This window comes from Suillus paluster, assembly GCF_016628075.1.
Source record: "Suillus paluster strain FC165 chromosome Unknown EDB91scaffold_215, whole genome shotgun sequence".
Taxonomy (NCBI): Eukaryota; Fungi; Basidiomycota; class Agaricomycetes; order Boletales; family Suillaceae; genus Suillus; species Suillus paluster.
In genome coordinates this window covers 16028-38218 of record NW_024537775.1, presented here as the reverse complement: position 1 = coordinate 38218, position 22191 = coordinate 16028, and the positions used below count along the sequence as shown (strand labels likewise).

General features: G+C 44.8%; 4 protein-coding genes across 4 annotated transcripts; 2 read left to right on the top strand and 2 right to left on the bottom strand.

The window, feature by feature from the left end:
- Positions 1-1477: 1477 nt before the first annotated feature.
- On the bottom strand, positions 1478-5599 carry EDB91DRAFT_1240360 (uncharacterized protein; the record flags this gene model as incomplete). Its single annotated transcript, XM_041322008.1, has 13 exons — positions 1478-1789; positions 1847-2164; positions 2206-2351; positions 2404-2860; positions 2905-3001; positions 3052-3227; positions 3285-3414; positions 3453-3684; positions 3792-3942; positions 4227-4633; positions 4700-4738; positions 4790-4922; positions 5402-5599. The coding sequence occupies 13 exons, from the start codon at positions 5597-5599 to the stop codon at positions 1478-1480; spliced, it is 2796 nt and encodes a 931-aa protein (XP_041169097.1).
- Positions 5600-8180: 2581 nt separating this feature from the next.
- On the top strand, positions 8181-9956 carry EDB91DRAFT_1064637 (aspartic peptidase domain-containing protein; the record flags this gene model as incomplete). Its single annotated transcript, XM_041314727.1, has 10 exons — positions 8181-8355; positions 8411-8524; positions 8568-8686; positions 8756-8810; positions 8847-8893; positions 8943-8991; positions 9046-9100; positions 9155-9282; positions 9344-9380; positions 9410-9956. 10 exons carry the CDS (start codon positions 8181-8183, stop codon positions 9954-9956), a joined length of 1326 nt encoding a protein of 441 aa, XP_041169096.1.
- A 61-nt stretch (positions 9957-10017) lies between these two features.
- Positions 10018-14537, bottom strand: EDB91DRAFT_1240359 (uncharacterized protein; the record flags this gene model as incomplete). The annotated part of the gene is made up of 14 exons (XM_041322007.1): positions 10018-10658; positions 10739-10816; positions 10945-11223; positions 12115-12243; positions 12348-12425; positions 12508-12658; positions 12712-12838; positions 12892-13120; positions 13559-13595; positions 13618-13687; positions 13806-13948; positions 13973-14014; positions 14054-14326; positions 14373-14537. 14 exons carry the CDS (start codon positions 14535-14537, stop codon positions 10018-10020), a joined length of 2442 nt encoding a protein of 813 aa, XP_041169095.1.
- Positions 14538-14944: 407 nt separating this feature from the next.
- On the top strand, positions 14945-17485 carry EDB91DRAFT_1088646 (uncharacterized protein; the record flags this gene model as incomplete). The annotated part of the gene is made up of 9 exons (XM_041316490.1): positions 14945-15181; positions 15299-15328; positions 15393-15412; positions 15498-15792; positions 15844-16182; positions 16230-16589; positions 16654-16938; positions 17029-17355; positions 17408-17485. 9 exons carry the CDS (start codon positions 14945-14947, stop codon positions 17483-17485), a joined length of 1971 nt encoding a protein of 656 aa, XP_041169094.1.
- Between the last annotated feature and the right edge of the window lie 4706 nt (positions 17486-22191).

The window sequence follows — 22191 nt, the reverse complement described above, 5'->3', positions numbered from 1 at the left end:
CAAGAGCGTCCAGACGCGAAAGAAGTGCATACATATAGCAGACTTATAGTGTATGTCTGAGACGGAATGAAGAGAGAAAATGACCGCTCAACACTGATGAGGCAGGCGTTAAGAACGTTGAAGAATGTGAGTATGAGTAGTTTGCTTTGCATCCTGGATTCGTTTCTCAAGTACTCACCACTTGTGCCCTGTAACACAAATAGCCCCGGGCTGGTACAAAGTTCTGCAATACTTCTAGTCCTTCGGAAGAGACGGGGTGGCGTACGATAGCCCAGAAAGAGTTGTGGCTAGTTATTTCCGAAACGGGTAGATAGGCCCCTATAGTAGGAGCGTCACTACTGAAGTTATCATTCATTAACTGGAGTTGCCGCAATGCTCTCTTGACGTCAATGATGGAGATGCGGGTGAGACGTATTATTCAACAATAAATGTATCTAATGGGCTCCCGAACGAGACTCGGAGCTGTAAGAGCAAAAGATGGCAGCAAAGGATTGCGTCAAATTCCCTTTCCGGGAGTTTGATGGGAGTCCCCTTCTCTTGCGCCTTATATATTGGATGACGCAACTTCAATCGAGTTTAATTTTTCCTTTACACAAATCTAATTGGCCGATACTTTAGACTTCTCCATGTGTGGGCCTACCCAGGGTCTATCCCTTTGCCATTGTGGCACGCGCTCCGGGCGCTCTCGGCAGGACGCACATACTGAGCAATCTCTGTCTGAGCAGAGATTCTTTCCTTTTCCTAGTGCACGCGGGCAATTAGGAGGTCATCGCCTCTTCTCACTTGCCTGTTGTCGCACTAGGTATGTAGACGGACGATTTTCCTATTTACCTCTTCTCACTTGCCTGTCATCACTCTACCTGTTTCTTTTCGTCACCCTCCCTTAGTGTTTTCCCTGCCCTCGACTTATTTCACGCAGCTTATTTTGCGCGCGTTCGTGCATCCTAGGCCTCGATTTATCTCTATCTACGGTCTTCACTGCTTTGTCCTTAGCTAGTTCGTCTATTCATCGGATTTCCCCGGACTCGCGTCCGGGAAAATCCTCTTGCTGGCTAATCCTTGTAGCCTGCACTTCCGCGAGGCAAAGTGAGACCAATTAGCCACGACTACAACCACTACTCATAGAAACAGGAGACTCGAACAAACACTTACATCCCTAACAAGCATTGTTGGTGACGGTCGCAGATCAGGCATTCGGTAAGCCTCGTCTTCAGTCTCGGAACCTTCTACATCAGTAAAATCACGAAGTCCTTATTTGGCTTTCAGCTGATTAATCAGCTTTGGACTTCGAACCAAAGTTGCCTTTTGCCGAAAAGGTGGGATAAGGTGCACAAAGTCAAAGTTCTTTCAAGGTGCGAAAAGAGCAAAAACACGATACATAGATTTAAGGAGAATAATCAGATTCAAGCTGTTACAACTGCTACCAAGGTAAAATTACTAGTAGTATAATGAGAGTTCAAACATGAAAATTAAAAGATTATGATGCGATTTCAAATGTGTGATGATCAACATACTTGTTAACATGATAAGCTCGAAAAGCATCATAGGACACGTGCAACGTGATGTCGAGATGAACGAATTGGTTGCCAGTAGATAGGGATGAGGTGAGCAGCATGGTAGATGGTGTCCTGCATGTATGATAGTGTGTGTAGGCGCACGGTTGGCATTGTAGGCTGGGCTGAACCACCCACATTCCCGTCTCTGGGTCAGGTGAGCCCCCAATGACATCGAACCAGTGCACAACGGCACATGGGTACACTGTTCCTGCATAATTGAATGAAAAAAATGCCTGAACCCTTGCAACATTGAGCCCTCAGATTCCTTCAGTGTCTGATCCTGTATTAACAAATACGCAATCATGACGAGAAAACTCGTTCCGCCACATAGGGCAGGAATGGATATGTTCTACTTGCATGCCACCAATCCTGGAAAGGTCACTTGGTACATAGAATCTTGAGCACACGGAGTTGAAGACTGATATCTTTCCTTCATACCTGGGGCAGGCAGCAAGAGGGATGTCATACATGTTGAGTGTGTTGTCTGGGCGTGTTTGCTCATAAAGAAAGTGGCAGATTAAGGCAGGGAGAGATGGAAGGTGCAATTCGTCAGCGAGAGCCAATACATTGCGGGCACGCTTTGTTTCTGCGCATGATGCTGCATTAAACTCATAGTCCATAAATATAGCTACAAATGTCACTTACAAACTGTTCGAGCGAGTCGAGTGTGTGCTTGTAGAATGGTCGGGCCATGGTCAATCGTTAAGTCGTTGCTGTCCTCAAGATTACTCGCTTGGTTTGGTGGGGGGTCATTGGGGTCTTCATCATTAGGGACATTGGGATTGTCTGACATACCTAAGCATGCATTAGTACTGGATAAATTTGAGAGAAAATAGTAACTACGCACTGAGAGCCTTGAGTTCGGCTGAAAGGCAGGTACCCTTCAACATTCCATGGCTTTCAAAATCAACACACGCAGCGGCGAGTTCACTAAGACGCTGGTTTGTGACCAGCATCTGACCAAGCACTTTGTATCTACTTGACTGCCTCCACGGGTCCTTCACAGCCTTGATGTGTTTGCTCTCGGTAATTGATGAGCAAAGTCCATTGGGGGTGCCAAAGAGCCGGATAACATGTGTGTAGTGCATAAGAGAGTGTTGTTGTGGCAGTGAAAACGTTGGAATGACACCAGAAGTCTTGAAAACCTCACGGTATTGATGGAAACGAGAGACGGCATCTTGAATTTCGTCCAGGGTGCGCTCTGTGATGGTGTTTTGACGTACAAGGTAGCAGAACTCTAGCAATGCACGGAATGTGTGAACAACATCTGTCAGTACGTGACCCTCAATCACGGGAATGTAAACCTAAGTTTATCAGTAAAAGTCGTTGGTAAGAGGAACAGATTCACCTTCATGAGGGCTTTGCAGTCATCCCCTGTCCATTGCTTGAAGCCACATCCTTGCGGAAAGTGGCGCAGACCAGAAAATGAGGCAATGGTCACAATCCTGAGTGAGAATTTAGTCAATAAGTTAGTAAAAGGATGTTAGATTCATACCTGTGATCAATATCATCTAAGATACGGTCCGCTTCAGTCCTCCTGTGAGTAAGCACAAGGTATTTCTCCACCCAATCCACAAGATAGTCCTTAAACGCGCCTTTGATAACTTGATGTAGGATGTCTGGGGCCATTGTTTCATGAATGTCGGTGTGTGGGAAGTTGTTTGTGAAAGGCTGAATATCAGAAATGTCAACCTGACTCTAGGTCTCAGGGTGAACATGTAGACTTACAATTAAATCAGTGACTATTCCAAACTCTGTCCACAGTTCTCCATAAGTACCCGCTTCAAACAGGGCTTCATGGTATTCGTGGCACCGAAGGACTGAGGGAGCATCGAGATTATCATGATGAGAGCTGCATCTAAAAGAGAATTAGTCTTAATGCTGATGAGATAATACAAATATTTTGTCACGAAGCGGACTATGCATGCAAGGAGAACTTGCTCCTCATAATCGGAAATGTATGGCCCCAGTCTGTAAATTACGCGCCAAAAATGACCATCTCCAAACTTCATGATTTCAGGTTTTGACATCCCAGGCTGAAGTGATGCGAGTATCCTAGACAGTGATGAATGGAATAATTGGCGATGGAATTTGCGAAACTTTGGGTCATCTGTGTGTTTATTTGTAGCTATACAGTTGAAATTAATACTTGAGTGTTGGATTGCTCAAAAGATATGGACGTACTTTTGGGCATTGCAAGGAAGCCAATGACCACAAGCGCATCTCAATGTGCACGGCAAACATTGTTATGAACATTTCCGATCGAAAGATAAAGTGGGTAGTACTCATTGTTGCCTGTTGCAACAGAAACCGTCGTCTTGTCACTTCCGAGGATGATGGGCACAAAGGTGGAGCCAATTGTTTCTGGGTCTCCAGCAATGATATCCTGTAATGAGTATAGTTAGTTATGTTTAAGAACACCGAATTTCAATAACTTAGGGTCAAAAAGAGTGAAGGGGATGAAGAAGGGTGAGTCTTGTGCTAAGAAAAGGGAGGGGATGAAAAATGGTGAATTTTGGTAGTCTAGTGCTAAGAAAAGGGAGGGGATGAAGAATGGGGAATTTTAGTAGTCTAGCGCTAAGAAAAGGGAGGGGTTGAAGAATTTGGAATTTTGGTAGTCTAGTGCCAAGAAAAGGAAAGGTGGTAATGGTGATAAAATCGAACACTTACTGCCTGATTCCAAGCCCAATCAGCCGACATAAAATCTCGTAACTGCTGTTCATCTCCATTGGTAGCGTACTCGCAATAAGGCCGGTAATCCATTTCATTAGCATATGCCGGATTCGCCAACATGTTGAGAACAACCTCCTGAGGATCTCGGTACCAGACATCATAAGTCCCATCCATCCAGGGTGGGTAGCTGTCAGGTTTCTCGCCTGTGTATGTGCACGAGAAGCCCTCCCACTTCATGTCGCCTAGTGCGATTGAATCAATTGTCGCATAGAGGTCTTTGTGATCTGCAAAGGGTGGGCTGCCGCCGGACTTTAAAAGTGTTGTCGCCCACAGGTCGAGAAGATGGTCAATTTGTCCTGCTGGCATCTGATTTTTTATGTAGAAAAACTTGGCTGTTTCGAATTCTGCGCGATTTCAAAATGGTGTCCAATAATTTGGTGATTTGGGCTCAGGAGGTGGAGGTGGTGTACCCTTGGGGAGAAAATGGCCATGTTTATCACAAGGTCGACCTTAAAACTCGTAATTAGAGTCTGAACAGAAGGACAAATGAAAAAACAAACCATCCAACAATGTATGGTAGTTGCGATAGAGCAAGTTTCCAGGCCCAAAGAATTCCATGTGTACGTTGGGAGGAGGAGAAGCTTGTAATGCCTCATCATCATCACCATTTGGTTGACCTAGAAGCTTGTCGTCCTGAAAAGGATTGTCAGCAATGTTGTTGGGGTGGCTTATGTGTGGTTCTGGAGAGGCTGGAGGAGATACAATAGGGTGGGCAGAAAGAATATGCTTCATGCAACCGGCAGTAGTCTTGAAGAAACGGTTGCAGCCCACATTGCCGCAAGGGACTTGGAATGCGCTGAAGTCTCACCGAGCAATTTGAGTGCGAGGGACAATTTCTGGCATGCTGAGGATGATAAAGGCAAGGAGAAGTGCCAAGGGCCAAAGCAAGGCCCTCTGCATTGTGAATACTAGTAAGCGTACAAGCCTAAATTCAATATAGTGTTTGTTTGGCATGTCGGGAGGGGACGTACAAATTCATTTCGGACCATTTGAAAAACCTTGCTCTCAACCAACTCAAATTTCCATCCCTCCGAGTCTTGGATTTGCTGGTACTAATATTTCAAATGGTTGAGCCAATCCACCACACCCGCGCCAAAAATGCAACTGCTCACCCTGGTCAAATTGTGCTGGATGCCCAACAGAAACACCGGATGCCCAAAGCAAAGGCAGCTGATGAGAAGCGTCTCAAAGCTGCTCAAGAAGCCAAAGAAGCGCTGGCTGTGGCGGGGCTTAACCGGCTTGCAGAACTGCAGGCCAACATGGAAGAAGCCCAGGCAACAATGACAAAGCCCAAGGCTGTCAGGCCACATCCTTTACCTAAGAAGCAGCGAGGTACTGCCAGTGCAAGCAATGAAGACGAATCTGCCGTTGTTAGCGGCATCACTATGAGGGCACAACTGCCAGTGGAAGAGGCAATGGAGGATGCTGACGAAGATCTCCTGGCAGGTGATGATGATTCAGGTGATGATGGGAGGAAAAAGAAAGAACAGAAGAACGCACGGTCGCTAAGCAATGCCATAGTCAAAGCTCGCAAGAACTTACCAAGCGCTGCAAAGGCTGATAGTCGTTATCAGCCATGTGTGAACGAGAAAGGCAACTCCTTACCGTGAGTTGCACATGCCTCAACCACCATGTTCATTCTCTCTGAATCTACACTTTTCTTTCACAATCTGACTTTGCAATCAAGGGCCAAGTCAACTTTGGGTGGCCGTGTTCAGAACTGGAGAAAGGATGTCTACTATGAGCCAACGACCACAAGCAATTCACTCACTAGCGCAAGTCAAGTTCCTCCATCTACCATATTTTCAAAGTCTCAGATATCGCATGACTCAACTGGTACTTCTCTAAGCTCAAATCCTTGTGAGCCTCGACTGCCTAGCTCCAAGAATTTGCCTAAGATGCCTGAACTTACACACTCAGATGAGCTTGTTGGAGGATTTGGAGATGAGGATCTTGATGATTCATTTGAGCGTGCTGTTGCGTTGCATAATTGTGGCAAAGTAGTAAGCACTGGCAGAACGGTGACCATCAGTTGATTTTATTCATTTGTTTGTACTGATTTTTCGCCCAAGTCCACCATTGAAATTACTTCCCATGACACTGATCCAGACCTCGTGCCGCCACCTCTTGCTCAACAACAATCTCAAGTTAATTCTGCAAGGAAGAGAAAACAATTCATGGACATAATTCAAGACATTTCCAAAGAGGACGATCTCTTGACTCCGCAAGAGGAGATTGATGATATTGTGTATGAACCAGCTTCTGATGATGAGGAAGCCATGCAGGTCGACGAAATAGAGGATGTGGTGAAGAAGCCTATTGCAGTCAAGATGCAGCAAGCTAACACTGTGAAAGTTTCACGTACTACAGCCGCGGTATTTTTTTCCATGTCTTGCATCTTCGCTACTAATTTCACTCCAGACATCTGTTGGTACTGTGTCTCGCTGTGACAACAAAGTTCCCCCCTCAAAGAAAGCAAAGACGACACACGTGAAGTCTGAACATTCAGCGTCTACTGCTGGGCCTAAGGGGGATGGCAATTGGGTGGAACTAGTGTCAAAGGCATGTTCAACATACCTGAACACCGATCTTCCTCCAGGTTGCCATGAAGATGGAAAATGGGCCAGGCAGTTTTTACCGATGGTCTTTCTCTGGCTCGGCGCTCAGGACGAACTTTGGACAATTACTGATGTGAAACTTCTTCATGCATGTCAGGAAATTTTCAAGGTTATCTACCCAAACATTCAGTACAAGGTTGTAACATCTGGTTCAGTTTTTGGTGTAGTAAGTTCATCTTCCATTTAATTGATGGTGTTCTAATTATTTTATTTTCAGGTCACTCAGCGTGTCAGCGAATGGCACAGCAACTTTGGATTGACTGCGCTCGCTATGGTGATTGATTTTCTAAATTCAAACAGAGACACTTCTCTGCAAACACTTGCAAAACTCTTCCTCAATGAATTTGTGTTTCTGTACCCTGATCCTGAGAATATCGACAAGGCTGAAACCTTCCGCTCTGCCTTTGTGCAAGAGCTGCTCGCTACTGCGCATCTTGCCCAGATTGTTGGGCATGCTGATGTTCCTGCTCTTGATACCGATGCTCTAGCAGACAGTGGCATCACCGGTGCCCTTGGATTGTGTGCCATCTCAGTGTGTCAATTTATTGGTGTGGTTTGTTGCACTGATTTATTTAATTCTAGCTCGAACGTGCTTTCACCCTTGTTGCCAACAACACCATTGTTGTTGATAATCCCGAGGCACCTGTTGCAGGACGAAAGGCTCGTTTAAAGACACCAAAGTCCTTCAACAAAGTAACCGGAAAGGAAACAGCCACTGAGCATACATTCTTGATTGCCAAGTGGGGCCCGAAAACTGCTTCATTCATTCGAGGGGCGAATAAGAAGGGCGTGGAATCAATCTGGCTGACAATGTCCATGGCCTACAAGTACTTGAAGAAACCTGGCTTCGACAATCACAACAGCCTTGACTCAGTGGATGAGATGGACGACCGTGCGGACATCTGGTGAGCAGCGCTCCACTTGTGCCAGTTATCCTTCTAATTGCCTTTTTTCAGATTGAATCACCTTGATATCCATTTTTCACGCATTTGCGGCCCTTTGCAGCGGTTCTTGACTCTCTTTAGATCTTGTTTTAATCATTTTCTCCTGAGTTCATACAGTCCTTTTTCTGCTTAATGCGTCTTGGTACACCTTGCAATGCTTTATAATTACTATTTGGTTGAAAATTGGGATAATTTGAATCCAATGATATTTGCCTTTTAGTGAGTTTTTTTTCGTCTTGAGCAATGCGAGTTAAGGTGAAGTCAGACAATTTTAAGAATACACGTGGCCTTTTGGTGTCTTGTGCACTCAAGATCTTTTTGCGACTTTTATGACCCTGCAAGTCAAAAAAAGATGCCTCAAGTCATCTTGGATTTTCCTGATATACGTTTACATCTCTGCAGGCGTTGTGACAAATTCTAATATTACGCTGGTCAACGAGGTCAGTGGTATCCTCGGCTTAGGGTTTCCAAGACAGTCAGAGATATCTGCGAGTGCCACGAACAGTATGTTATTCGGTGCGCAGCCTCACAGATTTGGTCTTCCCTGTGCATGTTCTAGCCATGCCATTTTGTTTGACCTTGGCTCAGCAAGGCATACTGGAATATCCACTTTTTGGGCTAAGTCTTATGAGAAACGCTACTGGAGCGCTTACCCTTGGGCAGTCTCCACCGGGTGCCTGACTTACATACGATACTCATGTCCTTGTGTTGAACAGGGGCTATTGATGTATCTGTCGCGCAAAACCTCAGCCAAGTCGTGCCGTTCTCTCCGGTTTGTACACAAACCAATACATCTGGCTACTTCTACTGGGTGATCCCTCTGAGCAGTTTTGCGGTAAGGCATTTGAACTCGCATTCATGATGTGGAATGATATTGACCTCTTGCAATGTCAATGTAACTTAGTACACTCCCCAACCAACCTACCCTTGTCCAACTGGCAATACATTCTATTGGATGTGTAAGTGATTGATGACATATCTATATGTGTACTTAGGTCTCTGCCACAGCGGCACTCCAGGACTGTATGGCCCATATCAAGATGTCAGCTCCCGAGTTTCTTGTCAAATGACTTGTTTTCATGTTCTTCCAGGTAATACAACTGTACATTTCATTTCTCAGTAGCCGCCTAGTTGACGACAGTAAGTTATAATATTATCGTTGATACTGCTCGAGTTGACAAAGTGGCGGCAAAGGCGGCCAATGGGTCATCCCTTGCGATTCTTCAGCAACCATGTCCTTCAGCTTTGGGTAACTAGCAATTGATTAAATAGGTCATGTACACCGCTAAAACCTATCTTCCAGGGAAGGAAATTCGTTTGTTTTGGAACCTACCAATTACATTATTGACCCAGTTGAGGGGAACTTGGACCTCTATCTATCTTGGCCTAAAGCTTCACCTCCCAGTGCCGATGGAGTTGACTGGTTATTAGGTATGATAATCTACTGTATAATTCCTGTTGCTCAATATTACTGACTGCTTTACTTGTCCAGGAACCCCATTTTTGCGGACTGTCTACTCAATATGGAGGTATGTTTAAATCCTTGATATCTTTTCAGACAAATTTCATCAGCTTTTTACGGCATCGACTACCAGGAACCCCTGATGATTGGTCTATATCCCTGCAACAATGCCTCAGCACCTGTACAACCTTATGCGGTCGTCCAATCCTCCCTTTCATCCAAGTCTGCAACAGTTGCTACCACCCTACCTAACTATCCCCTCTCTACACCCTCCTACACGACGCCTTCATACACATTTAATACTTCAGTCCCAGCAGTCTATGGCGAGATCGTACAATCAGAGCTCGTGACGAGCACATACAGTCCCCTCATAGGAACACTAGCCATTAACGCCACCGCCCTCCCTCAGGTATCTGGTGCATACACCTTACTTGTTACGAATTTGAACGGTGCAGTGGTGACGTCGATGTATCACATCTCACTACCGTCAGTTGCACTGGGCATACCCCCTGCATCAGTAAAACACCCAGTTCCTTATCTCACTTATTTTTATCTTTCTTTCGTTGTGACAAGTGTAGACCTACTTACTTCTTGCTTTTCTTGCTTTTCGTGCTTTTTTCCCTTACTACTGAAAGTAAATTAAGGAAAACAAGGGTGGAAATCAAATTAAGCATAATAAGTACAATGTATATAAAATTGAGTGTTTAGGACGTGATCTCAAATGCATGATGATTGGCATATTTGTTAACATAAAATTTGCGGAAGGAATCATAGGTCTGGTAGTGCCAGAGGTTGGGGGAAATGAATCGACTACCATAGACAGGAATAAGGTGAGCAGCGCGGTAGATTGAGTCAACATGGATGACAGAGATGTTGGGAGTGTTGTTGGCATGGTGAGCAGGCTGCACCACCCACATCCCAGTATCTTCGTCAGGTAAATCTCCGAGGGTGTCAAACCATTGCACAACTGCGCATGGATATGTCTCAGCCCTGTAAGTAAAAGAGAAGAAGGTCAGTACTTGAGCAACATCCATACCCCTCATTCCCTCAAGGTCCGGATTCATGTTGATGAAGATGCAGTCATAATGTGGGTACTCCTTTTGCCACGCTGGACATGCACAAATATGCTCACGGTGCATGCCACCAATGCCGCTGAGATCGCTGGGGGCAAAAAACCTCAAGCATGCCAAATTAAAAATATGGATTCTCTCGTCATATTGGGAACAGTTTGCGAGAGGAACTTGTAAAGGATCACGTGGGTTGTTGGGATTGAGTTGGGCGAAAAGGAAGCGGGACAACATATTCAGGAGTTGGGGAGTTGACAACTCTAATGCTAATTCAGAGACTGTGCATGCATGGTTGTGTTCTGGTGCAGTGTGATATTAGTTAGTGAGAATAAGCAAAGATGATAATGAAAGAACGTACGAGGCGTCTTTGCCAATTCCACGTGTGCTTGGATGACAGTTGGGCCGGTGTCTATTTGGACATCCCCAACATCCCCGTCTTCCCGCACACCCACCTCACACTCAGCATTAGGTTGCAAAATATTTCCAGGCTGGTCATTTGTGATTCGGATCTGTTCTGTTGTGGGGTTAGTTGCAGCGCATCAAATGTAGTATTTTCAGACTTACCTAGTGCATCAATAGCCGTTGAAAGACACATCCTGTTGAGCATCCCACAATTCGTAAAGTCAGTTCGTGCCGCTGCAAGTTTGTCGAGGCACTGGTTAGTGACCAGCATCTGACTGAGTGCCTTATACCGATTTGACCGCCGCCATGGTTCTTTGACTGCTTTTATATGTTTTGATTCAGTAATGGAGGAGCACAGACCATTTGGAGCGCCAAAAAGGCAAATGAGATGAATATAGTGCTGAAGTGAGTGTTGATGGGGAAGCGAGAATGTTTTGACGACTTTGGTAGTTGTCATATACCTGATCTGACTGCTCCGATATTGATATCCACTCCACTTTCCGACCCCCTCCGCTCCATCCATCCTCTGCTCCGTCCAATCACAAGTCCGCATTCCGCCCTACGCTTCCGCTCAACCAGTCCCCTTCCATAACCTCTCCATTCAACTGGATCTCTTTCCCCTTTTAGATATATACTTTCCCCTTCGGTACATAGACCCTTACTTCTGGATCACCAGTAATTCCTATTACCGCCCGATCGCTGATCCGACGTGTACATATTGATATCCGCTCCGACTTATGTCTTCACCTGTGTAAAGTACTTACAAACCATATCCTTGGTACATAGCTTTACAACATAGTTATCCTGGTCACTGCCTCATACATAGTAGTATATAACATATCATGTACTTAGATATTTTCCTCAGTCTTAATATTACTTGTCTTCTCGCAGTTACATCTTGTGGGAATTCTCAGTAGGACCTTGCCTCCTCTGGACACAAGTCTCAACTTGTTGTCACCTCCAACCCTTCAACCCTCCACTCCGACTTAGAGCTGTGCTCTAAGTCTTTCCCTTATACTCCGCCCCTATCAAATATCCTCCCTTGTCCCTCCGCATTATCTTCCGCCTTCCCCGCCCCTACCAAACATTCCCTCTGCTCCTATCCACCCCCCCGCATCACTCCCTGCCTTCTCTGCTCTGCTCCTAGTCAGCCTGCCGCTAGTAGCTCTTACTCCCCGACCCTCAAAGCGGACCAAAGCGGTCCACTCATCCTATTGTTGGACAATATCGGACCCGCTCCAAATTTGGAGCATGTACTCGGCTAAGGGCGCAGTGCAAGAGCTGAAGCCAAGCCCTGACCCCTCTGCTTCCTGAGTCGGCACAGTACCTAACAAGTTGTAAAAATCTCTCGGTACTGGTGAAAATGATCAAGCACATTTTGGATTTCATCGAGTGTCTTCTCGGTGATAATGTCCCGGCGGACGAGGTAACAGAACTTGAGGAAAGCACAGAATGTTTGAACTACCTCCATGGGGATGTGTCCCTCAATAGCAGGTAGATACACCTGAAATAAGTATGGTGAAATAACAAACTTGAATAAAAAACAAAAACTTACCTTCATTAACACTTTGAATCATCGCCCGTCCACTGTTTGAATCCGCGACCTTGAGGGAAACACCGGAGACCAGCAAACGATGGTGTGGCTGCAATTCTGCACCATAGTTAGATAGCCATATGTAATATCTAGATAATTATCATACCTTCAATCAATATTGTCCATAATACAATTGGCCTCTGTCTTCCCATGCGTTCGAAGCAAGTACTTCTCAACCCAATTGACAATATGATCCTTGAATGTACCTTTTATCAGCTGGTGTAAAAGGTTGGGGGTGATTAGTTCATGAATGTCCGCTCGAGGGTAATCATTTGTGAACGCCTGAAAGGTATTATTAGTGTATTAAAATGAATCATAGAATTTGAACTTATGACGAGATTGCCAACAATGCTGTAGTCATCCCATAAGTCACCAAGGGCTGCTTCTTCGACGAGGGCTTCTGTATGTTCGCGAAAGCGCCCACTAGCTGGTTCATCCAAATTATTGCGTGATCCTAGACATCTGTTGAATCATTAGCATACCAGTAGTCAGCTGAGAGGCGTCATAACACTTACCTTGGACACCAGCCTTGAACGATACAGGTCAACAGCACCTGCTCCTCATAATCAGCGATGTAAGGTCCTAAACCATAGATGACATGCCAAAAGTGACCATCGCCAAAGCGCACCACTTCAGGCTTTGTCATACCAGGCCGAAGCCTCTCAAGAATCTTGGCGAGGGACGATTGAAATAATTGACAATGAAACTTGTGGAACTTTGGATCAGAAGCATGTTCTTTCGTTGCTGTTGAAAGCATTAGTCAGTTATGTGTATGTATAAGACAGACAGCAAAAATAAGGATAAAGAAAGTTCAAAAAGCATAGGCGAGTAGCTGAGGCCAGGCATCTGTGGTGTCGACATTTCCATAAAACTTGACATCTGAATAGTGCAATCCCCAAGGGAAGGCATCCGTGGTGTCTGGTGGCATTGACATGTCCATGAAACTTGACATCTGAATAGTGCGATCCCCCAGTGAAGACTCTGTGGGCGTAGGCGAGTAGCTGAGGCCAGGCGTCGGTAGCATCAACATGTCCATAAAACTTGACATCTGAATAGTGCAATCTCCAAGTGAAGACTCTGTGGGTATAGGCGAGTAGCTGAGATCAGGTGTTGGTGGATGACGACACAGGACAAAGTTCAAAAAGAAGCTGAGGAGGTGTGGTGTGTTTATGAGGTGCTTACTTTTAGGTATAGCTAGAAATCCAATAATAGCAAGGGCCTCCCGGTGTGCACGCCAGGACATTGTTGCGAACATTTCCTATGGAGGCATAGAGAGGGTAATACTCGTTATTTCCGGTTGCGACATGGACACTGTAGTTTTATCACTACCCAGGATTACAGGCACAACATGTTGATCCATGGGTCTCCGGGTCAGTTGCAATTAAATCCTGGAAATTGTTAGAGGTTATTCTCAGATAAATACTAGTACTTATGACTTGATCCCAGGCCCAATGCACCGGACATAAAGTCCTTCCATTGCCGGACAGTTGCCATCAGTTGAAAACTCGCTGATATGGGCAGTAATCGAACTCTTTTACATAGTCCAGGGTTTCTGAGCATGTTCCGAACGACCTGATGTGGGTCTCAGTACCAAACATCAAATGTTTGATCCATCCAGGGCGGTGCGACATCTGGTCGCTCACCAGTTTAATGTGCTGAAAATGACTGCCATTTGACGTCACCGACTGGAATATTGTCGATAGTCTTGTAGAGATCACGATGGTCGGCAAACGGAGGTCTATTGTTGTGTTTAGTGAGTGTCGAAGCCCACAAATCAAGCAATCTGTTGATCTGAGTTGCAGGAGTCTGATTTTCAATGAAGAAAAACTCGGCTGTCTCGAATTCAGTGCAATTTCGGAATGGGGTCCAGTCATCGGGCATCTTTTCGGGGGGAGGCTCTGGGGCACTTCCAGGCGGAAGGAATGTACCATGTGCATCACAAGGACAGGGCTAGAAGTTTCAAGTCAACTGGATGTATTATGAATTAAAACAAAACATTACCATCAAGTGCCTTATGAAGAGTTTCAATATAGGTAGTCTCCTGGACCCCAGAACTCAGTGTCGATGTTGGGAGGCAGCAGGTGGTGGGTCTCATTTTCAATATATTGGTCTTGATGCTCAGGCTCTTGAAAATCAAACTCCTGGCCTGCTGGCACGACATGATGCTCAGGAGCTGAGTCTTCAGTGATATCTGCTGGTGGGTTTGGAATTATGGGGTGGGCCGAGTTTCTGTGTTTTGTGTGTCCTGCGTAAGTTTTGAAATGACGCTGACAATTTCCGTGCCCACAAGGTAATTGCAGAGCACTGTGATCTTGCTGGTTCCTCGGGATGACTTGAGGCATCAAAGGTGAAGAAACAATTGAAAAGATGGAGGTGTGGTAGACAAGAATTTGTAGAAGTACTAAGTGAGCCCGATAATGCCGTCCATAAATACATTGGTTGTGTTTGGAGTCAGGGTACGGACCGTGAGCTACTTCAAAAAAATTCGCCTGTGTGCACTAGTCCTGGCTCATTCCCAACAACCACTAGCATAGGTTACCTGCCTCCCTACTCCCTTCCCTATTGGCCATGACTTCAGAACACACTGTTCCACGTCGCACTCGTCCGGCTAATGCAAACAAGCATCCCAGTGAGATCGTTCTTCAAGCAAAAAGTCGTCGGTGTACCACAGAGGAGATAGCTGCTGCCAATGAAGCAAAATCCACAAAATCTGTGGCCAACCAGGCTGGTATCAAACATTTGGCTGGAATAGAGCTCAAGATGGAGAAGAAGCAGGTTGACGCACTGACCAGGAAGGCCCAGCCGGTGTGCCCTCCTCCAAAAGGAAGGTCCAAGGTAGTAGTAAGGTTATCTCTGAAAAAGGGAAGAGTCTTCCAGTAATTGCCGATGACAAGGCTCAAGGGGGACTCACCAATAATGTAGCGTTGGAGAATAACAAAGATGATGGTCCTGGTAAGAGGAGATAAGCATGCGGCATGATGGCAGTGATAACAAGGGGCCAACATGTGCTGATAAGGACAGTGAGAATGCACTGGCGTGAGTCTCTCACAGCTTCAGTTATGCTATTACTGACAGAATCAACGATTTTCTTCCTAAATTTAACCTCAAACCACACCGGCAGAAACCCTAACTTCACATTCAGTGGAAAGATCCAGAACTGGATCTCTGGTGTTGACAAACCTTTCAAGCCTCATACACTATCCACTCAGAAGTCTTCCGCCTCAGTTCCCCCTTCCACTACCTTCACCCATCTCACAGAGACTTCTAAAGTCACTGTTGAGAGCACTATCTCAGCCAAAACCACTGAGAAATCTGGAGATGTGCTCATCGGAGGCTTCGATGATGAAGAGGAGGATGATTCATTGGAATGCCAGCTTGCTCAATTGACGGTCAAGAAAGGCCAGGAGCTAGCTATGGTGATTTTCCTTTGTTTATTGATATTTTACACTACTGATTTATCTTTACAGACTAGTGTTGCACTCACACACGATGACTCAGATGCCGGCATATACGATGATGAGCCCAAGGCTCCATTCACTCAGCATAGTGAGGCGTGGTCAGTGCCTAAAAGGAAGGCAGCAGACATCCTGGAGGTTTCATCTGCCAGTGAAATCGAAGACTTTGACACTGTTGCAAGTGACCATGATCTACTATCTGATTCTGACGACTATTCTATGGAGGTTGATTCAACCCACTCAGACCTCAAGCCAGAGACATCTCAACCTGTGGCCAACTTGAAGCAAGATCCTGCACTGCTCATGAAGACCCTATCAAAGTTGCAAAAGGCTTGCTGCGCTACAAATTCGGTGAGAACTCGATTCTTGCATGAGTTTCCGCTGACTGATATTTGTAGACATCTGTCACAACTGTAGACATGGACACTCCGGCACCCAAGAGGGTGAAGACCACAGCACCAATCAATGCTACTCCTGCACAGGCTCAACAGCCTGTAGTCCAATGCAACATGCCTGCAAAATCAGTAAAGCCCTGGGTGCAATATCGAAACACCAATTTACCTGCGCCAGTTCAGGGTGACCAGCGCTGGACTAAGAAATTTCTTCCAACCGTACTGTTGTGGATGGGGAGTCTTGAAGATGACCTCGTTTGGACCATCGCAGATGCAAATCTACTCAAGCATATTCAAGTCGTGTTTGATGCTGTGTATCTGGAGCTCAGCATTCAGTTGGTCCAGAATGGTGTCGTTTTCTCCCTTGTATGTTTTTCTTCTTGTTTTTATGGCTTACTTATATATCTTACACCATGACACCTTTGACTAGACCGTTCAATGGCTTTCTGAATGGCGCAGCAACTTTGGCTCAACAGCCATCACAATTATCATTGATTTCCTGACGAGCGACAAGGAATGTGACCCACAGGTCCTTGTGGGCCTCCTCTTGAACAATTTCACCTTCCTTTTCAGCGACATGGACACATGCGATCCCCTTGGAGTGTACCATTCCGCCTTTATGCTTCAGCTCTTCGGAAAGGCACACCTCGCTAATATTAGCGGCCACGCCAATGTTCCTGCACTCAAGACTCATGTTCTAACATCAAGTGGAATGGTAGGCGCTCTATCACTTTGTGCTGCAGCTGTAAGGCTTCTTTTGTTCTCTCTCATGGATACTATTGATGATGTTCAACTTCTGCGGCAGCTTGAGCGCACTGTGGAAATGATTTCCACCGGTGATATCAAGGCCGAGAATATTTTAGCTTCAGCATTGTCTAGCAAAACAAACATCAAGTTGCTGAAAGTTCTCAACAAGGTCACGGGCAAGGAGACCAACGCCCCCTTCTTGTTCTCACGCGACAGGTGCGCAAAGAAGACAAAACAGTATGCCATGTCCATCAAGAAGAAGGGACCAGCCTTTATTGCATCATTGACGGACATAGCGCGGTCTGGCTTGAAGGAATGTGCAGCCTGGGATTCGGCTGTCACAGAGGACGAGTCCGAAGACGAGCGCGCTTTGCTGTGTATTTATGTGCTGCTTTCGTTGACTTACATCTTTACTGAATTTTATGTATTTTTCATAGAAATCTCCAACAGCACTATGGACACAGGCTGCTGCTGCTACTGGTAGCGTTTACTATACTTGGTCCCCACTGTTCTAAACCCCGTCAAGATATATATCCTCATCACTCACACACTGCTCATTCGCTCTACTATGCTGTTGTCATTTGCCTCTCATCGCTCGTTTTCTTTTAATCTCATTGTATTGTGCATGGTTTCAGGTCTACACTGGTACTACCTCCGCCCGCTCTCTAGTTTTACTACACGATCTCCATATATTGCTTCCTTAATTTCCACTTTTTCGCTCCGACGGCCCCCTTTCTTTTGCTTTCCTTTCACTACACAATTTCTGTATGTGCTTCCTTGATTTCTGCTTTTTCACTTGGACAGCCCTCTTTTTTTGCTTTCCTGCTGCTTTTAGCGTGCTTGTTGCTGAATGAGAAATTGCTTGCCATGCAAAAAAAGCGAAATAAGTGAAAAAAAAAAGTAGAAATCCAGACGACAAGTGGCCTTTTTTCAGCTGGTGGTTTAATTATTTTGACCCTTGCTTATTTCTGCTTATTGTACAGGAAAAGTTAAAAATAAGTAAGGTAAGGAACTGGGCGTTTTACTGATGTGGGTGGAGTAGTGCTGCTGCCTCTCTGAGCGTTCCTAGGGTGGGGCTGGCTATTTCAATGGTGATCACTCTTGTCACTGGCACATGGATTCTATAAGGATTTTTGCATATATCATTTGTTTTGCAACATCGCTTTGTATTCTGGTGTTACACCGTGTGGACGCCAATTTCTTGCCACGTACAGACTATGTACTGTTCTGACTATTCATTATGTCCCTTTCTTGGACATTACAAACTCTTCATAGCATAGTACTTTGTCTCATCTCGAACTTTGTCTGTGGTAGATAGCAAAATCTAATCCTTGTCACAACAGATTCCCGCTACGTAAGTAGTGGGTTTTTCTGTGCCATGGCCGTTTGGACCTCATTGACCAAATTTTTGGTGAAAAATGCATTTCACTTCAAAATGGTGATTCGTTCACATGATCATATGACATTCTTTCTAATCCACATGTGTGGTCTGTGCGTATTATGTAGATCTTCCTTATCGTCGCCTACTATGTCTTTTGTCTGTCACAAAGTCCTTGGATCTTTTGCTGATGTTCCTGCTCTTATTCGTGTCAACAGTGCGAGTTCTGATTCCACCGTGTCCTTGCCTTTCCTGCACAATTGCAATGTGCCGTGTTCTGTTTTCACACATAATGGGGTGGTTGTGGGGTCTAGTTCTGGTCCGGCACATGTTCCTACCGTTGATGTTTGGTATAATTCTTGGCAGACCTTTCGTTCCATTTATCTGAATGGGTGCGACATTGAACTTGGTCATGATTGGCTTTCGTATGTGAATGCGAGGTTCAATGGCTCTCGCTTTCTTTGACCTTTGGAGACAGATTTAGCGCAGCTTTCTGTCAGTCATACTTGGAATGTTCAGCCTGGAGGTGTGTGTGTTTTTCTAAATCATGTTGATATAGCTGAATTAATTTTTTAGATGATCTGTTTACTTGTTCATCTGCTATTCAAGCAGAATCATGTTTAGCTACCTGTTACAGGGACCCTCAGACCCCTATCGTCTCCACCAAACATCGCCGTCACAACACATGACAGATGATATCACCAGCACATGACAAAACTACAGAGCACAGCATGACAGCTCTAGACTGGACCTAGACTGGGATCAATAGAAGCCGCATGCTTCTCCCTTATTGCCCCTACTGATTCACTGGTAATGACTATCATTTATCTTATCGCTTATCATGACAGATAGCATTATTTGACTTGGACACCTACCACTGTGCCAGTACCATACCCTGGACCCTTACCATTGAACTGGTACTCTTATCTCTGAGTCCTTATGACTCACATAGATGCTTACCTAGTTGGGACGCTTTCTGGCTACCCAAGCCTACCCTGAACTCATAGGACGATACCTATATATACCACTGTAGTTAGACCATGTATTTCTCTAACTTGATCTTCACTTGTGATATACGACTCTAGCTTCTTCTTTGAACCTTCAGTCAGTCATTCTGGATGAATAGCCTTCATTCAGTCTTCCATTGTCTTGGTGCTCCATGAAGCGGACATGGGAATGACCCTATCAAGTGCACTGTTGGAAAGCTGGGCTTTCCCGTAACACTACCCAAGCGGGTTCATTGTCTGTTACCCAAGTGGGTTCATCATCTGTCACCCAAGCAGGTGTATCCTCATCAAATGATAATGGTCATGATGTGGATAATTTTTTTGATGGATATGAAAAAATTATGAAGACCAGCTCTGAGTGCATTGGCAACTGCTTGTGGACTTTTGGTACCTGCAAATTTGTCTATTGAAGAACTTAGAGAGATGATCTCTCGTCATGTTGGTACTGGACTTTGTTCTTCTTCTTCACAAGCATTCGAAGGGTGTGGTTCACTGCGTGAACAATTAGGTATCGATTGTGAAGACGAAGGAGAGGTGCTTTCTGGCAGAATCGCACTTTTGACAGTTGTGTTGAATAATACAAAGCGACGTCCTTTAGAACGACTACTAAAAGCAAATGGAGTTGGATTTGAACCTGGATTAAAAACAGGACGACTACATCGCACATTGAAAAAACATATCCAGTCCCTATGAAAAGTGAAGTCGAAATCCTCCAATAAAAATCAGACAGAAGCTCGACAGAATTATCGTGAAAATCGTCATCAACAACTTTGTCGTGAATGGCCCCAGATTCTGTCATCGGAATTGAAGCGTCGTTTAGTGCAGATGTTTAGAGATGAAACTTCTTCTGAAAATCTGGCCATGTTTACATGCGCGTCCTGCGCTGAAAGTGTCTTATGTTCAGAACGTACATTACTATCTCTGGATGATTTTGATTCATCTCTTTTGTGCAGACCTGACCAACAAAATGATCAGTATATGTCAGATGATTATTTTGACAGAGACTGTCCTCTTCCTCGAATTCTGTTTGCAGATTTGAATAATCTGCTTAGTGATTTACTGCTCGAACCATCCGGAGTGAAACCATGTAGTGATGGAAAATATCAACTATCTCTCTGCAGTGTATGCCACAAGAAGCTTGTGAAGGGAAAACAACCTGCTCTCAGTCTTGCGAACTGCACTTTTTTAGGAGACGTACCTGATGAATTGAAGGATTTGACAGTTATTGAGGAAGCTATGATTGCTTGTTGTCGTGCGAAGTGCTGGATCATTCAGCTCAAGGAAGAAAACCAAAACCTGCAACTTTCAACTAATCAGTGCGGAATGAAAGGCCATATAATTATTTACCCTCAGCGTCTGGAAGGTATTGCTGCTATCTTGCCTCCAGCAGTCGATGACATTATCACTCTGATCTGTGTCATATTTGTTGGTTCAAATCTGCCATCTCGAGCATGGCTTCAGGAAAAGGCCAAACCTTTAATAGCGCGAAGAGAAAAAGTGCATGCCACATTAGTTTGGTTAAAGAAACACAATCAATTGTACAAGGACATTACCATTGATCACACCGTATTAGATTCAATGGAAGAGGAGACATTGATGCCCTTTCATGTGGATCATATTCTACCTAATGATGCGCGTGAATCCTTGACCTCGAGATATGACGCAGACGAAGTGGTTCAATTAGAAGACTCACTCAATTTGGTGTCGCATTCTGTCGAATCTCAATCAATTTTTGAGATTGTTGTGGTCACTGATGTCAATGGTCATGCATCTGCGAATGAGTTGCAAGCAGCAGCAGTTCATCATATAAAGAATAAGGGTGGTGGATATGTCCAAATCCCTCATGACCCTGAACCTGTTAATGATTTTTTTCAGCCGGATCTGTTCCCAATGATCTATCCTACCTTATTTCCGTATGGTTTAGGAGGATTCGAAGATCACTTATGTTCTGAACCTTTGTCTATCAAGAGACATGTCAAACACTTGTTTAACCTGGCTGATCGTCGCTTTCAGGAACATTATTCCTTTTTGTTCACCGCATTTAACATTTTACAACGACGGAAAATTCTGCTACATACCTCTTTAAAGGTAAAGCGAGACACCTTCCTGTCCATAGCTACTAACCTTGCTGCTGTATCACCATAGGCTGTGCATTGTGTCACAGAATGTGTGGCTCGAGAGGATATAGTTTCTGCAAACAACAAGGATGAGAAAAGTGTTTTGCGCTTGATGAAGGAAGTACAAGTGATAACTTCGAATGTGCCAGGTTCTGCACATGCGAGAGCAAACATGCAAAATGAAATCTGCGGTTTAATGTGCAATTGAGGCTTACCGAGTTTCTATATCACGATCAACCCAGCAGATGTATACAATCCTCTTGTTAAATTTCTCGCTGGCAATGAAATAGATATTGACAATCTCTTACCAGAACAAGTGCTGAATTTTCATGATCAATCCATTCTCATCGCTCAAAATCCTGCTATCGCAGCCAAGTTCTTCAATATCTATATGAAAACATTCATTAAATGCCTTCTGCGATTTGAAGGAAAAGGTGTGGACCCTAATGAGGGAGTACTTGGCGTTGTTAGTGCGTATTATGGGTGTGTTGAGGCTCAAGGCCAAGGAACGTTGCATTGCCATATGATGATATGGTTGGAAGGAGGTCTGAACCCTAACAAAATTAAAGACTGCATATTAAAACACAACGAACAAAATTTTAAAGAACGACTTCTCCGATATCTAGAAGACACCATCGCTACTTGCATTCCGGAATATCCAGAGGGAGATTTGTCTATGCTTCTAGATGAAGGTCCCCATCCTTGTTCTACCTGAGGAG